The sequence below is a fragment of the Mesocricetus auratus genome, unplaced genomic scaffold (genome assembly GCF_017639785.1).
Source record: "Mesocricetus auratus isolate SY011 unplaced genomic scaffold, BCM_Maur_2.0 Super-Scaffold_100029, whole genome shotgun sequence".
In the NCBI taxonomy this organism is placed as follows: Eukaryota; Metazoa; Chordata; class Mammalia; order Rodentia; family Cricetidae; genus Mesocricetus; species Mesocricetus auratus.
The window spans coordinates 19,388,179-19,408,144 of record NW_024429210.1 but is presented as its reverse complement, the minus strand read 5'-3'; the positions used below and the strand labels follow the sequence as shown (position 1 = coordinate 19,408,144).

The following is a 19,966-nucleotide window of genomic DNA, read 5'->3' as shown; positions in this document are numbered from 1 at the left end:
ATCTCATTAGGTTCTACTATCAAAGATCCTACTCACTATTATCAAAGTGTTAAATTACTAGACTGTAAAGCACCTGCTAAAAGTACAGTGGCAGTGTCAATAAAACATAATATTCACACTCTATTTTCATGTCCTCATGTATGCTATAGTAGGTAGAAGTGATAAATTTAAGAAGATAAAAATGTGGAATAGTCTTGGTTTCAAAGATAACATTTTAGCTAAACTATTCTTCTATGTGAAGCACAACACCTAGACTAATTCTATTTCACCATTTATGTGTCCTCTGAGACAACCTTGCCTCCTACCCTTACAATATGCCCCAAATATGTCTCCTCTTGTTAAGTATATGCTATTTGCACATTGAAATATTCTATCAGTATGCAGAGCTGTTTCTGATCTTTCTGTAGTGTAGTCTATTCTATTAATCAATGACAGACTAGTTAGTCTTTATCTAAGCTCCCTGGATTGAACTCAGGTGGCCATTAGAAGACTGGCTACTTTCTTGCAAAAAGCATTTAAATTCTCTGGGTCGTTTCCAATTCTATAAATAGATAAAGAGATGTTTTCAAATCACTTCCAGTTCAAGCACTGTAACACTCTACAGTTCCTACTTTTCCATCAGAGAACCCACCTGATTCTGCTAACCTTCCCACCGCTCCCCATGTTGAAACCGGCAATGAGTCATTTAAAATCCTTTTTCAAGCCATATGCCTTGGTCAGCATGCTATTTTCCTAAAGCAAAGTTACTTCTTGCCTCTGGTGACAACTTGTATCATGAACTAGTCTCACCTCGGATTCCACCCAGACAGGAAGCCTTACCAGATATGAGTCCCTAAGACCCCAGTGTAACCTACCATTCTTTTATACCTGAAAACAATGATTTCTTCTACTATTATCAACTATATCCAGCTCTGAATACAGACATCATATTTTTCCTACTTAAACAGACACTATCTGGAATCAAGAATATTTCTTTACTAGCCCATCAATATAAGGTATACCATATAAGTGTGTGCGGTACATGTGCACATGTGCATGTGGGTACATGTGGTAGTCAGGAGGTATCTGGGGTCTTCAAACTTTTGAGGCAGAACCCAAAGTTGCTATTTGTCTGAGATGGCCAGCAAGCTCGCAGGATCCACTAGTTTCTGACCCCCTAATACTTGGGTTTAAGTACCACAGCAGTGACCAGTTTTTATGTAGGTGCTCGAGGTCAGAACTTGGGCCCGCCTGTTTTCACAACAAGCAGTCTTTCCCACAAATTCATCTTTCAAGCCCTGTCTATATAGTTCTTACAGACTTGGCTGAGGACACGTTAGATAGAAGAGCTCTGCTGCATCAGTGCCACTGGCAGGCATTTGTATGACAGTAATACACTGCTCACCATGTTCCCACTTGTTATGGGTCAACAAACTGCAATTTCACCTGTACCAGTGCTGCCAGGCAACTGGAAACCTGTTCAACAAGCTTAAACTGACATGTCAGTTGAATTTGTAAAAGACCATAAAATGCCTTTATGAAAAAGGTATGTTTAAAGAGAATTTTTATAAGAAAGAAAGTATAGTCCTTTAAAAAATATTTAAGCTAAATGATATATAAAACTAATACTGTGGATAAATTCAGAAGTTATATCTTTATAGCATTTTCATACATTCCATTAAAACTGCTTTCAAAGCATACTTGTTAACAGCTTGTGGAATATGACTTTGTCATTTTGAAGCTCCAATTTGAAATTAACTAAAAACCATGTTTCCCCTCTTTGCAGAATGCCCTGAGAAACAGAGAAAAGTGCAGGTAATAACATATACTATGGAGGGAAGTGAGAAATGGTGTATAGTATTTAAGGTATCGGGGAGCACAAAAATGTACACAGTAAAGACAACAGAACTTCACCAGCCCTAAAATCCATTATGAAAACCAGTGTCTACCAATAAATATTGAGGACTCCAGTCTTTTCTAAGAGAAGAAATCTCAAAGGCAGATGCTCTTGATAGAGCTTTTTATTTAATTATCTCTAAGCAACAGAGAAAGCACATGCCTATAATGCCATAGATAGTCTCTACCAATCCTGATCATACTGTTGTCGTTTTGTAGACATCTCACCTGAATGGGTGGCCTTCATCTGATTTCTGGATAGCTTGGATCACACCCTTATATATCCTAAAGCTGATAGTCACAGAGAGCAGGGCCAAGGCAATGTAGGCCGTTACACTCACAATGCTGAACACCGTCAGAGACAGCAGCAGGAATAAGCTGGCACCAAACACCACTCCAGTCTTCTTAATGTCTCTCCAGTAGAGGAGGTCAACAACTAAAAATTCAAATTAGTCTGAAATTAGAATACTGTTTTAACCATTTGGATCTAGTACATTTACATTTGCTCTACAGAGGGCACAAGCCCAAATCATTAAGCTGCCTGTCGGTATAATGCTATATTTGTACTTTTTTATCATATACTTTTTCATGCCAACCCCCTACTGACATGACCAAATCATTCTGGCTACACATTACTCTTAAAACATCTCAGGCCTGGCAGAGGTCACTTGACATCATCTGGTGACATTTCTTCTTCATACTATTCACATTTAAATTACAGGGAAAATAATACACACTAAAAGGGCTACTGAATGAAGTACATATAGTAAAACAAATACGTATATACCTGAGTATATAAAGTATATAAAGGACGTTACATTTTTAAAGGTCGCACTTTAGGGGGCTACTTTGGTTTTGATCCCCAGGACTCCTAAATATGCAAGGCTTCTATTTATCATCAGAGGTACTTATGAAGGGAAACATATGTATATGAGCTATAAAATGCCAAGTATTATTACAAAGCTCTTAATCCCTGAGTATGTATCTTAAGCACTGAGTAAGTAGGGCTTGGAGTATAGTTTACCAGCAGAGTATATGTCTAGCATGTACATAGTCCTGGGCCAGATCTCCATTCCATATATACACACCCCTTTTGTTGCTTATTTTCAGTCTATGATTTTAAGCTTTCCACATATAATACCTACGTCAGTTCTGATGGTATCCTAGCACCTGGGAGGCAGAGACACGCTAGTTGCAAGTTTGAGGCTAACCAGACTAAAAACAGAAGTGCCAGGAGAGCCAGGAATACATAACAAGATCATAACTCAAAAACAGAAAGATAACCTAGTGACATGGATAGGAAGCCTGAAAATAAGGAATGTATTTTTAAAGCTTTTTTCCAATTCTAAAATGCTAAAGCATATACATCATTCCTATGACTACCCTGACTTGTGGAAACAACTCAATAAAGTTTTAAAGTAAATACTACACTGTAATAGAATTAAAAAATGGGACAAAGAAGCTGAGAGAAATTTAAAAACACTCTGAAACAGAGGAACCCAGCTGTCATTAAGAAGCCAGGAAACTTAAAGGTGTAGGACTTAGCATCTTCCAAAAGCTCTAATAATGTCATCTTCTCCCCATGAGAGTGCAAGGAAGGTAGTGACATTACTCAGACAGCAACGGCAGTACAATTCCTGTAAGGCTCCCTTGTGTCCTATAACAGTGTCTTATGTAAGAACAAACTCACGGCTCTAGAGCTGGGTGACCTAGACTCCACAGCAGAGCTAAATTACTAGCGATGTTACCTCAAGCAAGTCACTAAACACTGAGTTTCACCATTAAACTGTATATAAAAATAGGAATTGTATCACTGAGATGTGATTCACTGATTGAGGAAAATGAATCAGGATTTTGCATCAATAAGACGATTAATATAAAACACTTTAAATAAAACTAAGCATAATAAAATAGCAAACTTGGGACTGTTATTTGTTATGCTACTAATATTGCCACAAAATCATTACCTTTATTATTCAGGTATTTAAGTAACAAAGACATAAAGAGAAATTTTCAACATTTATGAAGTTATTAACCTGAACTACAATGCCACACTGTAAACTACACAGGAAAAGAATAAGGTGATTGCTGATAATTCCCCAGAACCCAGTTAAAGTGGAGCACACTTCACAAAGTTGGCCTCTAACTCTCCTCCAGGTGCCCAAATACATACACGCACAATAATATTTTTTAACATAATGCTAACTAATATCAAATTATTCTATAGTCTTATAAAATGTCTGGTTCTCAAAGCACTCAAAGGCATTTATTTATTAATCTTTGGCAGGTGTACTCACTATGCTTCATTACAAAAATCATCAAGAGACTATTCTGACGTGTGTGTGTGTGTGTGTGTGTGTGTGTGTGTGTGTGTGAGAGAGAGAGAGAGAGAGAGAGAGAGAGAGAGAGAGAGAGAGAGAGAGAGAGAGAGAGAGAGAGAGAGAGAAAACGCAAGCAAAGAATACCCAAAGAGTTTTAATGATTAGGTAAGATTTATAATTAATCTGTGTTCTATATTAATGAATATAGTGGAAAGAAAAGGCCAAGGCCAGGGCTCCAGAGACCCACCTCCTAGTACTAGGTTTGCAACTGTATACTTTAGATTGACTCCAGCCTCTGTGGACTTGGCAATAGTCTTCCAATTTCTTTTAGCACAAAGTAATACATCAGTCCTACACTCAAATTCCTATTAGTGGACCCTTATCAATGAATTTTTACTATTGGCACTAGTCTGTGCCTATGCAACTTTAAAATGCTCCCTCTTCTGTTGGTAGAAGGCTTAAACAGTTTTAATTTGAACCTTCCCAGATATGTTTTATTATGTGCCAAACATAAGCTTTATGGACTCATTAAGTACATAATCCTATTACTTTTCAAGCAGTTATAAACTACACAATTGTAATTATGAGCAAACTAAAAACTTTCTAGAGAGCTTTTTATACTTTAGAAGTGGCCAGTCATGGATATGAGACTTCCTGTTAGAGCACTCTATGTATGGTACCAAACTGAAAGGTCAACATACTCAAGTTCTTCAAAATGTTGCCCATCTGCATGCATGTTTGATGATAGGCAGGAGATAGGCAAAGAGCCACTGCATGTAAAGGTAAGGAAAGTTAGGGTTTCTATTGCTATGGTGAAACTCCATGACCAAAAGCAAATTGGGAAAGAAAGACAGGAACTTAAGGAGGGCAGGGACCTGAAGTCAGAAGCTGAGGCAGAGGCTACAGAGGGTGCTGCTTACTGGCTTGCCTCTCATGGCTTTGCTCAGCCTACTTTCTTATAGAACCCAGGACCACCAGCCCAGGGATAGCACCACCCACAGTGGGCTGGGCACTCCCTCATGAATCAGTAATAAAAGGCCTACAGATCATCTTATGAGGTTGCTTCCTTTCAGATAACTCTACTTGTGTCAAGCTGACATGAAGCAGCAAACAGACACACCTACGTTTATTCACCACCAGTGGGGCAGCTAAGAGCTGACTGCAATACAATTGACAAATACTTCTCAGAGCAGAAATGTATAATTATATTTTTAACATTCACCTGTGCGCTTGTGAATGAATTGCGCATGCACATACTATAGCATGCTTGGCAATCGGATGGCTTATGGCAGTCAGTTCTTTCAGATGGGTTCATGATGGAGTTCAGGATGCCAAGCACCTTGACCCACTGAGCCATCTCACTGGCCTATCAAGTTTTTGAAAATGCCTTTTAAAAGCAGTATGAATTTGATTAAAGCTAGTGTACATCTAAAGAAACACTAGTCTGTAAGGAAAGTGAAATGTCTATACAGTACTTGAAAACAGAGTATTAAAAGAAGCACGAGCAAAGAGCCAGACTGGACGACATGGAATTTGAGACCAGTTTGGGTGACATATATAGCAAGTCCTTGTCTCAAAACAAACAAACAACAAACATGTCTAACCATGAAGTCTGAAAAAAATCTAAATAGTATTTTTACCTTTTTATTATTGGCATTATAGATAGTCTCACCTGCTTCTTTACACATTTCTGTGCTATTTCAAATTGTCTCATTCTAGTGGCAACCAAATTTACAATCACAAACTACTCCCTTACTCCCTATATTCAATACTACTGAAAGACAAACAAAATAAAAACCAAAACGGTAACATGAGTGGTATTTCCTCAGCAGGATTTCCTACTATAAGGAGAACACTGGACTGGAGAACCCACTTAGTTGGCAAACACACACAAGAAGGCCAGGCACAGTGACATGTGCTGGTAATCCTAGTACCAGGAAAGCAGAGCAAGGCAGAGCCAGAACAATCTTGGAAAACAACAATGCAGTTAGAAAGCTCATATTTCTCCACTACAAGAGTCCCTACATAGTTTTTAATAAGAGGACAGCAAGCTGGAAGTCAGAAAACAAAACATAACGCAGGCCCTACAGTCACGTAGATATTTACACAGGAACGTAAGTGAAATAAAATTCAAACTCATAGGTCAGGTGTCTTTAACAAGGATGCTAAGAAGTCTTTTCAGAAAAACTACTTGGCTCAACTGGATGCCCAATTGCAGAAGACCACCACTGTATTTCCTTACTTTATATACATAAAATGTCAATTTATGGGGTAGAAAGATGGCTTAGTTATCTTTAGTGAACATGTGTGCACACACATGCTATTAAAAATAATAAAAAAAATTTAAAAATTAACTCTAGCTGGGCAGTGGTGGTGCACGCCTTTAATCCCAGCACTTGGGAAGCAGAGGCAGGAGGATCTCTAAAGATGGAACTTTACACCATGAAACTTTTTTTTAGGTGGCCGGCAAGATGGCTCAGTGGGTAAGGGCACCTGTACCAAGCTTGATGATAAGATTTTTTTATCTCCTGGACCCACACAGTAAAAGGCACGTGCATACAAGTATGGAGAGGAGGAAGCTTTAAAAATAACACTTCTTTTAAGAGAAAAAAAAACAAGAGTTTGTATTAAGCAGTATTTCTTATGGTATGATTTTAAAAAGCTTAAACACAAAAAAGTAAATAAACCTCTTAATAATAAAAGCTTTCATGTTTCAAAGGACATAATGAAGAAGACTATCCACAAAACAGGAAAAAAACACAACTAAATATCTGACTAAGGGCATGCTGGAGAGCAGAGAATCCAGGTTTGATTCCTGTAACCAACACCAACAGTTTGTACTGAAGTTCCAGGGAATCCGACTCCTCTCCTGGCCTCTATGGCACCAGGTACATGTGTGATTTGCACAGACATACATCAGGCATACACTCATACATAAAAATTAGTATAAAAATTAAATATCAGACAAAGGACTTTTTTTAAAATAAGGAAACTTTTAAACTCTTTCATGTTCACAGAGCACTCTTTTAAAAGACCCGAGATGAATTGAACAGCCTTTTACTCTCACAACAGTGGAAAACACATATGCCAGTCAACTTAAATACCTATAATTTAGAAAAAAGGATTTACTCCTTGCGGTCTTATTTTTGTTTTCAAATAAAAAAAATAGAAAAATTTTGGTTATTTTGTATTGTGCACTTTAACTAAAATTTAAAGTTAAAGGAACTCAGTCTTTCTTTCACTGGCTCAAGGCAAAGTAAGAAGAGCTGCCATACATTTGATAACCACAGGCCGTCATCTGCTATCACTAAAAATAGTGCTAGACCAACAACTGCCTTCCATGCAGAAGTCATCCTATTACATTTTGCCTTAAATCAAGTTCACATTGAAGTTAGAGTGAAGTCAGGTTTCTATTTTAAAGTCCTATTTAAAAAAAAAACACAGCCTTTAAAAAAATCACCACACTCAACTCATTAAAAATTAAAGCCATTGACTGATTGATTTATTTTGTATAACTTTCAGTACAAAAAGGGTTGGCAGAGGACTTGGTGGTGAAGGCGCCTGCCATGAAGCTAATGCATCAGAAGCCCACACACTTACCCACACAAAATAAGCAATATTTTAAATTGGGGGCATTAACACCAAAATGGTGGAAAACACAACTAATTTCCCATTTCCAGATTTTCCAAACCATGTTATAAAATTCCATCATGTGAAAATCCAGATTTAATACCATTTTAAGTTAAAGCTAAATATATTCTCTTTAATATGTAGAATCTATTTAATCCTACCCAAACTCTCCTTACTTGTCCATTACTTGATAATTTTTAGTTATAAAAATGCATTCTGAAATTTACTGAAAACTGACAAAATGCATATCCTGAGGTTAGAACCATCAGAAATGCACAGACTACTTAATTTTACCCATGGCTCCAAGACACTCGCTCATTGCTCAAAGCAATAATCCATACAATCTTCCTGAGAAGCAATGCTGCAAAAAAGCATCTGAAGCACAAATATTCATCAACCTAATGATAACCATGAGTGAGAACTGAATTTAACTCACTTATTCTCAGTTAATATTGCCTACACTTGCCAACAGGGAAAGGCTTACTTAACCACTAACATACTAAAGTGACATATTATTTCAAAGGGGAAAATATCTACTGAATTGTTCCAAGATTACAGAACACAGTATGTACAATATAATTCTCTAATCTCTATACTATGTTATTTTTAAAAAAACCCAAAAACATTCTTTAGTTTTCTACAACACACAGTTCTGCTGCTACAAAATTCTAGAAGAAAAAGTTAATGAAGACCCAAATTTCACTGAGTTTAGAATTAGAAGCAGGTACCTCCCAAATTCAGCAGGTCTTACATTTGGTTAATAACAACTCCTTTCTCAGCCTGCCTCCTTTCCATGCTCAAAGGAAAGGCCAGCACTTCAAGGACCGGGCAAGCCCTCTGCTCCTCCTCACCTAGCTGCTGCTTGTACACCTACACCCACCCTCAACCACTTAGGCTTTCACAGATGCTGAAAATGACAAGCAAGACTAGGAAGAGTCCACAAGGGAGGATGCTCCAGATTCGGTGTTCAAAGCCATTTTGTCTGAAACCTCTTGCAAAGGTCACCAAATCAGTTTAACTTCCCAATCCACGAAGAATGAGCAGTGCTGCACTTTCTCCTAAAAATCTGACAGGGTCTCCAACCAATTCTATCTTCATCCTGCACAGCTTCTCCTTGAAATCTCTAGTCCTCTCGTGTTGGAGAAATCACACTATGCTGCTCCTTGTCCTGCTACTGAGAGCTAACTCTTCCAGGTGCTCTACACCTATTAGGGTTTCCTTCTCTAACTAAAGTTTTTCAAAACAATGTCTTTCTTCACTTTGATTTGTTTCTCATTCTTTATCATTTCTTGGCATTTCCATCACTTCAAATTCAAAGTGTCTGGAACTCAATTTGGCTTTTTTTTTTTTTTTAGTTGTCTCATTCTGATTGCAACTTCATGTAGTCCTACAATCTATGACAAATGTCAAGTATTTCTTCACTAAGTTTCCTCAAACATGTTACTTCCTTTTCATTCCTATTTCAGATGAGGTTGGCCTTTTATGTGTACCCAAACAGGCCTTTAGCTCTTCTCCAGCCTACACAACACCACAACCCAACCTTCTGAACTTGCTATCACTTATTACTCCCTACTTTAAAACATCAAAAAATTCTTTATGTCCTTACAAACCAAATGTCTTTCTTCTAGGGCATCTTGTCACAAAACCAAAGAACTTCAACACCAGAGCCCTATAAATCACACAACAGAGTAAACTAAAGTCTTAGAGGAAGTTTCTTACCTGGCCAAAATCTAAACTAACTAAGGCTTGAAATCTTAATTGAAGTTTTTCCAAATCTGCCCAATTATAAAATGAATGATACCAGATTGCCAGGCCCTGCAGAACTTGCTTTGATAGGTTAGAATCACTGGCTATCTTTTTTATGAATCATAGGAAGTCTGAGGAACTCTGACCCCTTATCTTCTAACCTTGTATCACCTTTGATCCCACCAACCTATCTTTCAGCTATTGTCCTATACAGTCTACTCTAACCAGAAAATTCTAGTCACTGTCCCAATTATATCATTTTAGTGATTTATGAAGCAGGTATGGTTAGGTAGGCAGGGATAGGAAGGGAAAGGAGCCCCCCTCACCCTAGTAAATCCTTTTACTAACTAAGAATCAAGAATTCCAATATAATTAACATATGCAGTTTTCTAGGAATCTCATCAGAAGTCTCACTTACCCCCACCCCTGAGGCGGGGGTGTTGTTACATATCCTAACTCTCTTGTGCAACAACCCTACTGGCTCCTGGTTTTATTTATAGTGTCAGATTTTAATCCTACCCAAGGAACCATCAGGCATTCTACAAAGTTTCTTAGCAATCCTTTGAGGTACATTAAACACCACCAAAATGCATATGTCCTCTCCGATTCTTTGAGAAGCCCACACTTGTGCTCATGGTAATGCATTTTCTTCTGGGGGCACCTCTTTCTCTTAACCTTTGTCTTTGTAATAGAATTTCTTTTAATAAAGCACCAACCCTTCTTCCTACTGTCTGGTCCTAAAATTCTTTCCTGTGGTGTCAAGGACCCAGTTTTACCAGAGTAGAGGTATCTGAAAAAGAACTCGCAGGTGTCGGTGGGGCTACAGTGTGGAGCTCTCTCTGCTGCTGGCTGTTACGTCATTCTTGCATCCCACCGACTAGACTCTCAAGTCTTCTTTATCTTAATCTAAGTTTTCCATACATCCTAATAGCCAAATATTACATAGGTCTACTAATGAACAGAAAATAGTTAAAACTGTAACAATGCCAATTATAATGCTGGTCTTAGCCCAAAAGATTAAATATCTAATAAGAAAAAACAAAATCACCCCAACAGCAAACACATTTAAAACTTAACCAATAAAAACTAAAAACAACAACAACAAAAATCAACCAAACAAGCAAAGAAAAAACCCAGGGAAATCAGAGCATGTGTAAGTTACTGCTGTCAGATTTGGGGATCTGGGAGTACAAGAGTGCAGAAATGGGGAGTAGACATCAGCATATGTATTTAAGTCTCCCTAGACTCCTTGGACTAGGTTCCTCCTTCTAGGTTCCTCGCTTGTGAGCAAAGACTCTTTTACCTCTTGCATCTCAGTAATTTCCAACTTAAAATTTACTCCACATTCTGTAACGCTAGCAGCTGATAGAGAAAACATTAAAATGTTAGTTGATAACCCTGGAGAAGGAAAAAACATAGTGAAGTTGGTCTGACTGATAAACAAGCATAAAAACAAAGAGCACATAAAGTGCCAGTTCACCAGGCGTACATGCAATAGATACAAGGCTCTCCTCAGAGAACAAGAGTGAATCTGAGCTTATGTTTAAAGGCCTTTTGTCAGAGATTAACAAATCTCTGACAAAAGATGAATTCTACTGCATCTTAACTTCTTGTCTTTATATCCATACATTACCTTAACCTTAACAAGTAAAAGCTCAACATTTTATTAAATAGTCTACAATTTAAATTGTTCATACTTGAAAGTTGTAAAATAGGCCCAAATGTGGCTTTTTCACCTATTACAGTATCACTGACATCATTTTTAGTTTATCAAAAAAAAAACCTAGCATATTGGTTCACTTTTCATTTTCAACACTTATAGTTAAGATAAAAAACTTTTTATTTAAGCTCATACATGAATGTTTGCAGCTGTCTCCCCCTCTTTATGTTAAGTTCAGAAGACCCTTAAAGTCTCATGTGAATTCAATGTTAAACATACCTTTCCTCTACATTGTTTTTACTGAGCAGTTTTTGTTTTTTTTTGTTGTTGTTGTTGTTGTTGTTTTTAAAGCAGGGCATTGTAGTTACTGACTAGACTGTAAAAATGCTTAACATATTCCTATCTTAATAACTTTGTTCTAGAAGCAAATAACATTTTAAAAGAATTATAAACCTTGATAGTCAGAAAAACAGAACAAAAAACCTTCTTTAAGTGAAATGTTAATTTTAGCCACTTAAGACAACTTATTCTAAGTGTTCAGACACACAGCCCTCTCTCTTTCTCATTAAACAACAGCTGACAATCTACATAATAAAATGCTGTTAAAATATTCAAGTCAACATTTTTACTGCTTTGCAGGCTTAAATTCTTACACAATGATCCACTGAGATTTGAAAGGATCTGAGCTTTCAGGGAGGAGGAGGGGGATCAAGATCACTGATCGGCTATTACAAGGACAAAGGTTAGCACTTTAAATTTACATATGGACTTAAAAGTATGTATACATCCAAATAATTTCAAGATACATAAAAATTAAAAAGCATTCAAGTAAGAGATTCAAAGGTTCACATTTGATCTTCTAAGAAAAGTCTCTTGCAATGCAATTCTGCTATCTACAAACCTATAGATAGATTTCAGGCATACCAAATGGCACTTATTTAAAGTCACAGAAATACCATCATGGACTACAGAGATGGATTATACATTGTCCACATCAAAGTGACCAACAAATGAGCTGTTAATCCCATACCAATTTCAACATGCAAGATTTGAAAAGAAACCAGACAAACAGGACTGAAAAGACTACATCAAACACCACTAAGCAGAATATGACATCTTTCCTGCCCATGGTCAACTGTGAAAACACAGAAGACAGCCGTTTAATCTTTAGCATGCTCACAGGCTTCACTTTCAATCCTAAGTGTATCTAAACTGCAAAGCTTACCCACAGAAATCTTACTGGTTACATAAAAAAAAAACAACAAATGAATGATTAAAAGATATACCCTTGTCCTTCCAGTATTTCTTCTGACCGTCCATTCTTGTCACAACCTGCCCTCAAGCAGCAATTACCAATTATGCATACCAACAGAAAAGCTGTGAACTGCAGAATTCTCCCTGAGACATGAAGTCCTGTTTCCTCAACCTACGCCTGCAGTCTGCCCTGCTGCACGACTGCAGCAGGACTAGGGTCACCTGACTTCTTCGGGGTGTGGAGAAGGCTGACGCAGTACAATCTGTAACTAGGCTACTAATACTCAGACATTAATGCTTCCCTTCTGTTTGGTGTCCGAGCCATTTGTTTGTTGCTCATACCAAATGCCTTTGCAGGGGAAGGGGCAGCTGCCAAAAGGGGAAAGACTCTTCCAACAGAGACAATCTCTAAACACACCTGACACAGACCTCTTTTCTTTTTGAGGGGTAGCTCAGCTGTGCTTTTTTTTGTTGTTGTTGTTATTTGTTTCACTTGAAACTCTAAAATCAACAGTTAACCCACAAGATAGAAATAGACTGATCCAAATGGGTTAATAACTTCAATTTCAAGACTGGGAACTTCCCTTTCTTCTGGGTTTACAGGAGCATTAAAAAAGCACTCATCCTCGAAGGTATGATCAGAAAAATCGATTTAGTTATTTGTATTTATTAAATAAATTACTTCAGTGGAGAAATTTTCAATTTCAGCAACCTAAGTTTGTAGGGTTTTTTCCCCTTTATATTTCTGGAAATCTAGACTCTTCCAGATATATTGAATTATCACCTACTTCAATTCAATCTTTTAATAAATACTCACTACCTACCACTGCAGACAGTATTAATAGATCATAGGTTGAAGGAGAAATAGTCATGTGCTAATTATATCATTTACCCTATGAAAATGGCATGATTTAATGAACATGAAATAGCTACAGTATTTCTAATTTTTTCAAACTTTATTAAACTTGCATCATTCCAGTGTAGAGTGTCTTTCTAATATTATATAACTCATTTACCTGATACTAATATTTGCCTAAGCAGAAAAGGAAATGGAGAGTGGCAATTCAACCAGCTAAAGTATTTTTAAAATACATATGGCATGCCAAAATATAATGCATACAATCTATGCATAGATGTATATGTATCTCAGGACTATAACTAAACTGAAATGAGTGTGTGGACTGCAAAATCCTTAAGTGGTGAGAATGTCAATGATTCATTTTTTATTTGTCTCTCTTGTTCAATTATAAATAAAAGAAATCAATTTTAAAAGAACTTTGAAAGTATTTTCAGTTCAAGAACTAATATTTACATTACTTTCTAAGCCCTTATATAATGCAATTTTTGAGAACTTTAAAAGTATTTTCAGTTCAAGAACTAATATTTACATTACTTGCTAAGCCCTTATATAATGCAATTTTTTGAGAACACCGTCACCAGACCATATCAAGGATGAAAATGTGTGGCCTCTTCACATAAGGCTAGCATACAAAACTATTCAACATCCAATACAAAAATACTCCCAGGATGGTATTTTTAAATGAGCTCTTTAAAACTCACAGACAGCTTTCCCTGGCACACACCTTTAGTCCCAACACTCAGGAGGCAGAGGTAGGCAGATCTCTGTGAGTTCAAGGCCAGCCTGGTCTACAAAATGAGTTCCAGGACAACTAGGTTTGTTATACAGAGAAACCCTGTCTCAAGAAACAAAACAAGACATAAAGCTGACAGACAAGGACAAGGACTGTAGCTAACTGGTAAAGTGTATGCCTAGGAGGCTTGGGGTTCTAACCTGAGCTCCAACAAATAAAGCAAACACCAGAAGACCAATAAATAGTTAAAAGAGTGAAGCACTCACAAACTACCTTTGAGTTAAGTAGTTCCTAAGGTAGTCAGCATCTATAGAACTCACACTTTGTAGGACTTCACTTGTTTACTGACTTTTAAATGTCAAGAATATGTATAATAATATACTCATGACTATTAAATGCACTTTTAGTACGGCAAGCTTATATTAAAAAGGCAAACCAGGGCCTTTAAGTTCAGTAAGCATTCAATCTTACAGAATGTCACTCAATTCTTTAATTTCTTTCGCAATCTATGTAGGAGTACAGAGAAAACTAGCTAGCTCATAGGTACTAACTGACATTTGTGCCCACTTCTTTCTCAAAAATTTAAAGCTGCAGTTGTTTAAGTTAGCTAAGTATATTATAATACTTTAATCTGAAAAGCCAACAAGGCAAAATTTATGGATACACAATCTATGGGGTCATATTTTCATAGCAAACCTCATCTTAGTGAGTTTAAATACCAACTCTTTTTTTAAAAAATGAATTTCAAGTATGATTCTCAAATAATACACACACAATTTGCAAATGATACTTGGATGATTTGGTAACACTCTGTTGTTTAATGCTGAAAATAACCCAAAAGACCTACAAGGCCCCCTTGAACAGCTCTGCTCTAAAATCACCTACTTAATGTCTCTCTCCCCATAGCTCAGAGCACTAAGTCTGCTACTCTGCACACTTAACTAAGAAAAATATTGTTAAATAAGTTCCTATTTTAGCCTGTATCTATGGGAAGGATTTCAAGCAGAAGAGATCTGCCTCAAAGCACATGTGAAAGATCAGTCCGGTGGCTCTCTGTGTTCAAGGCCAGCATCACTCTAGAGCAAAAGAACAAACAGCAGGAAGACCACACTGCTGTCCACCTCATCTCTCCTCATCCAGCTCTCAAACTCCTCCTCCCCACCTCTTTCTTCTACTTTTGAAACAGCAAAACCTTCTGCTTGTCTGTTTTGTTTAAGATACAACGCTCAGAGGCACAAAAAATAAGAAAAAGAACCCAACCATTTGTTTGAAAATTCGATTAAGCCATCACTGATTGGGGACGGTATACTTCTTATTTCTACTAACTATGGAAAACCAGATCTTCTCCTAGTATGAAACAGTGACAGATACACAGTAGTCTTGAAACCAATTTCAGAATTCTGAGCAACACAAATGACCAAAGTAGGTGTTTTATTATAGAAAGGCACTGGCAACTACAAGCCCTATCATACCCTGTAATCTAATGCCCTCTACAGACTAAAAGTCAGCACTTCAGCACTGCCGAACTCAACTTCAGAAATGGAGAGACTTGTGATCAGAGTAACACTTAAATGCAAAAGAGGGAGCATTTTCAAAGTCTCTAAGCAACTCCACATAGCAATTTCAACAAGGGAATATTAAAATCCAAAGAAATTGACAATTAGGTTGTTCAATGAGAAAACACATACAGTTATTTCTAAAGGCCCAAAGTATTCCTAAATTTACAATTTAAAAGTTACTTCATTAAATCTTTTACTTTAATGAAAGCATTTTAAGGAAATAGATTTGGGAATCTTCAAGGTCATTTCAAAATGACGCAAACATGTAATTCTGTATAAAATGTCAAAATTCAAAACTGTATTTAATTCTGTATAAAATGTCAAAATTCAAAACTGTCTATAAATTCATTTTTTAAAATCATTAGCAAGTGTGAAACAATCTACAGCTCACTAAAATTTTGTGAGACCAACCACATTTGGTCAGTTTGGTTAATTATCGATTATTCCACAGGACTGGTTTTCCATTATGAACACTAGGTGGCACCAACGTTCCAGTCTGCATTTGACTGCCTAACTGACCATTGGCAAGCAAGCTAGCAAAGGTGGCTCTGCCAGCACTTCACTAAGATGGTTTGCTGGCACAAGAAAGCTAGATCAGAATATGATGGGAGAAACTACTCTGCTAGAATCCAGACAACCATAAATAAATTAGAACTAAGGAAGCATGAAATGACAAGTAATAAGAAAACCAGGCTTTCCTTTGTGAAACATCAAGCAGTCCACTAAAATGTGAGGTAGCACAAAAATCTCTAGAAAATGGAGTAAAATTGTAACTTTAAAGTTTGCAGCCTGCATATAAGGAGCATAAGATCATAAATAATCCAAAACAATACAGAGAAACCCTGTCTCGAAAAAAATAATAAATAGAACACTGGAACTTTAAAGTGAGCAAAGGGTGGACAAACAATTCATAAAAGCTAAAGCACGAATGGCCAATAAATGAAATTCTAGTTTTGGCAGTAAAATACAAGAGGCTAGTTAATAAAATGGATACAAACAAGAAAGGAGGAAATTTTTTTAAATCCCATTTTCAGATGTTACAATTCTATACATCAGAGACCCTAAAGACTCCACAACAAGGCTCATAATCTGATAAACACTCTTTTCGGTTAGGATTCAAAGTAAACATTTAAAAAGACAACAGTAGACTGTCTTAACAAAGGGCACACTGAACACAGCAGGGAAGCAACCCTTTACACAGCTGAAACTAACAAAAAAACCAACGTGGAGTGGGGAGGGGTGGAGTGCATTTAATGCCAGCACTCAGAAGGCAGAGGCAGGGCTGAACTAAACTCAAGGTCAGCCTGGTCTACACAAGGAGAGTTTCAGGCTCTAGGCCAGCCAGAGCTGCATTGAAAAACCTGTTTAAAAAAAAAAAAAAACTTGTAATTAACCTAACAAAGAAGTGAAAGACTTCTACCATGAAAACCTTTTTTTTTTAAAGATTTATTTGTTTATTACAAACACAACACCCTGCCTCCATGTACATCTACACACCAGAATAGGGCACCAGATCTCATTACAGATGGTTGTGAGCCACCATGTGGTTGCTGGGAATTGAACTCATGACCTCTGGAAGAGCAGTCAGTACTCTTAACCTCTGAGCCATCTCTCCAGCCCTACCATGAAAACCTTTAAGACACTAAAGAATAAAACTGAAGATGTGGAGAAATGGCTGGATGAGGAAGGCTTGTTGGACCACGGTAATGTTCCCAGAATGAACATGGTAGCTCACAACCATCTGTGACAGCTCCAGCTCCAGAAGATTCAACACCCTCTTCTGACATCCCTGGGCACCAGACACTCATGTGATGCACACACATACATGCAGGCAAAATACTGATACACATAAATAAATCTGGAAAAAAATTAAAAGAAGGTATCCCATGATCATGACTAGGCAGAATTTAAACTATCTGCATATTTAATGTGATTTCCATCAAAATTCTACTGACTTCTTCACAGAAATAGAAAAAACAACCTTAACTTTCAAAAAGAAACCCAGACCACATCAGACAACCAAAGTTGTCTGAGCAAAAGGAAATAATGCTGGTGAGATTACTGTATTAGATTAAGTCACACTTCAGAGCAAGAACTAAGTAACATGGTACTGGCAAAAACCAACAGCACATCCAAAAGGTCCAGATACAACTATACAACTACAGCCACTTGGTTAAATGCTGGAGAAAAGGCAACCTCTTCAACAAATGGTACTAAGAAAACTGGATGTCCCCATCTGGATTATCTCTCTACCTATTCAAAAATCAACTTCAAATGGTTCAAAGATCTTAATGTAATACCCCAAACTCTCAAACTGTTAGAGGAAACACTTCAAAACAGGCACTGGCAACTTTTTGAACAGGATTTCAATTGCTCAAGAAATAAAGCCAACAAATGATAACTGAAACCTCAGGAAATTAAAAGACTTGGTATAGTAGACAGTCTACAGAATGGAAGAAAAAAATCTGTATCTGACAAGAAGATTAATGTCTACAAAGAACTCAAAAATGGACTGATGGAAGTTCTCAAGAGATGAAATACAATGTCCAATAAAAATATGTAAGAGATGGAAAGTCCATCAGTAGTCAACAGCAGTTATTAAACATCAGCAGGCCACTAGGAAGGCTCAACCAATGAAGACTGCCAAGCCTGATAATCTGAGTTTGCCCCCTCCAGTCCAACATGGTAGAGAGAATTGATTCCTCACAGTTGTCCTGTGACCTCCACACAGAAGCCACGGCAGGAACAAGCATGAGCATGCACACACAGAAAATAATAGATACATGTAATAAAGGTTTTGTAATCAATTAAACAACAAATGCTAGCAAGATTTTAGACTTAACTACATTGCCGATTGAAATTTAAATGAATCCAGTCATGGAATTCAACATGAAGGTTCCTCAAAAAAAAAAAAAAAAAAGGAAAAAAACCTAAAAATGATAGGGGCCAGAGATGTGGCTCAGTGGTCAAAAGCACTTGGTGTTCTTGCAGAGGATCCAGGTCCAGTTTCCAGCACCCATGACTTAAAATCATCTGAATCTCCAGTTTAAGGGTCCTGGCATCCTCTCTTGGCTTCCACAGGCACCAGGCATACACACAGAGCACATACATAAATGCAGGCAAACACTCATACAAATATGATAACACTAAACAAATCTTTAAAAAAATAGACTAAAAGTAACAGTAAGCACATGAGCCAGATGTAGCACTCTTGGGCATACAGTGAATGTAGTGCAAAGACTTGCACATCAATGAACAATGCAGCATCACTCACAGTACCTACCATGGAACCCACCTAAATGCCCACCTAAACAACCAAGAAATGCAAAGAAAATGTGATGCATACACACAATGACCTGTTTTCAGCCATGAAGAATGAAGCCATGTTACTTGCAGAAATATGGGTGCAACCGAAGTTAACTGTACTAGGTGAATTGAGTTAGCCTCAGAAAGGCTGTGATGTGACTCTTGCACGATCCCTAGAATTACACACTAGTATGTGTGTATGCAATAGAAAGTAGATGTTAAAACTTCCTAGAGGAATAAAGGACACTGAGGGGTAGGGAGAAAGGGAAGAGTAAAGGAATGAGGTGGGAGTGTTGTCATTTGGATGTTAAATGCACTTGTTTGGGGGCTCTGCCATTAAGAGCATTTGCTGCTCTTGCAGGGGATCAGGTTTCAGTTCCCAACCTTCTGTAACTCCATTTCCAGGGATCAGAAGCCCTCCTTCTGGACTCCACAAACATCACATCCACATACACACAGTCAAAAATACAACAAACACATTTTTAAGTACTTATTTAACACACTATATCATGTACAATATAGCTCCATTACTAGTGCTTATTTAACATGAATGAAACCTTGGCATGAATACCAGCACTGCATAAAGTAGTAGTGCCTGTAATCTGAGTATGTGGAGGGTAGAAACAGAAGTAGGTGGTTATTTGATTTGTATGAATGTGTGTACTATATGTGTGCCTGGTGCCCTAGGTTGTCAAATCCTCTGGAACTGGAGTTAACAATGGTGGTGTTAGGAACCAAATCCCAGTCTTCTTCAAGAGCTCTTAGCCATTAGGCCATCTCTCTAGTCACATAATGGTCACTCTTGGCTACGTAAGCCAACTTGATTACAGTGATATAAAGAAAGCATTCGAAGACTGGGCTGGCGAGATGGCTGAGAGGTTAGGAGTACTTGCAAAGCAACTACAAGGACTTTGGTTCAAATCCCAGCACCCATCTAAGAATTTGGATACAGTCTTGTGTGTACCTTTTAGCCTCAAAAGTGTGAAGATAGAGACAAGAGAACTGCTAGGGCTTCCTGGCTAC

At 37.5% G+C, this 19,966-nt stretch overlaps 1 protein-coding gene across 4 annotated transcripts in view; it reads right to left on the bottom strand.

Annotated features, from left to right (window-relative positions):
- Rtn4 (reticulon 4) overlaps positions 1-19,966 on the bottom strand; it is a 48,133-nt gene that overhangs the window by 9,263 nt on the left and 18,904 nt on the right. For 3 of the 4 annotated variants that reach the window (XM_005070340.4, XM_040733160.1, XM_005070344.2), the window contains one exon: positions 2,104-2,311. In XM_005070340.4, coding sequence (XP_005070397.1) covers positions 2,104-2,311 — 208 coding nt within the window. Of the gene's footprint in view, positions 1-2,103; positions 2,312-12,518; positions 12,699-19,966 lie in introns of those variants that run through there. The other variant, XM_005070345.4, reaches the window with a different exon arrangement.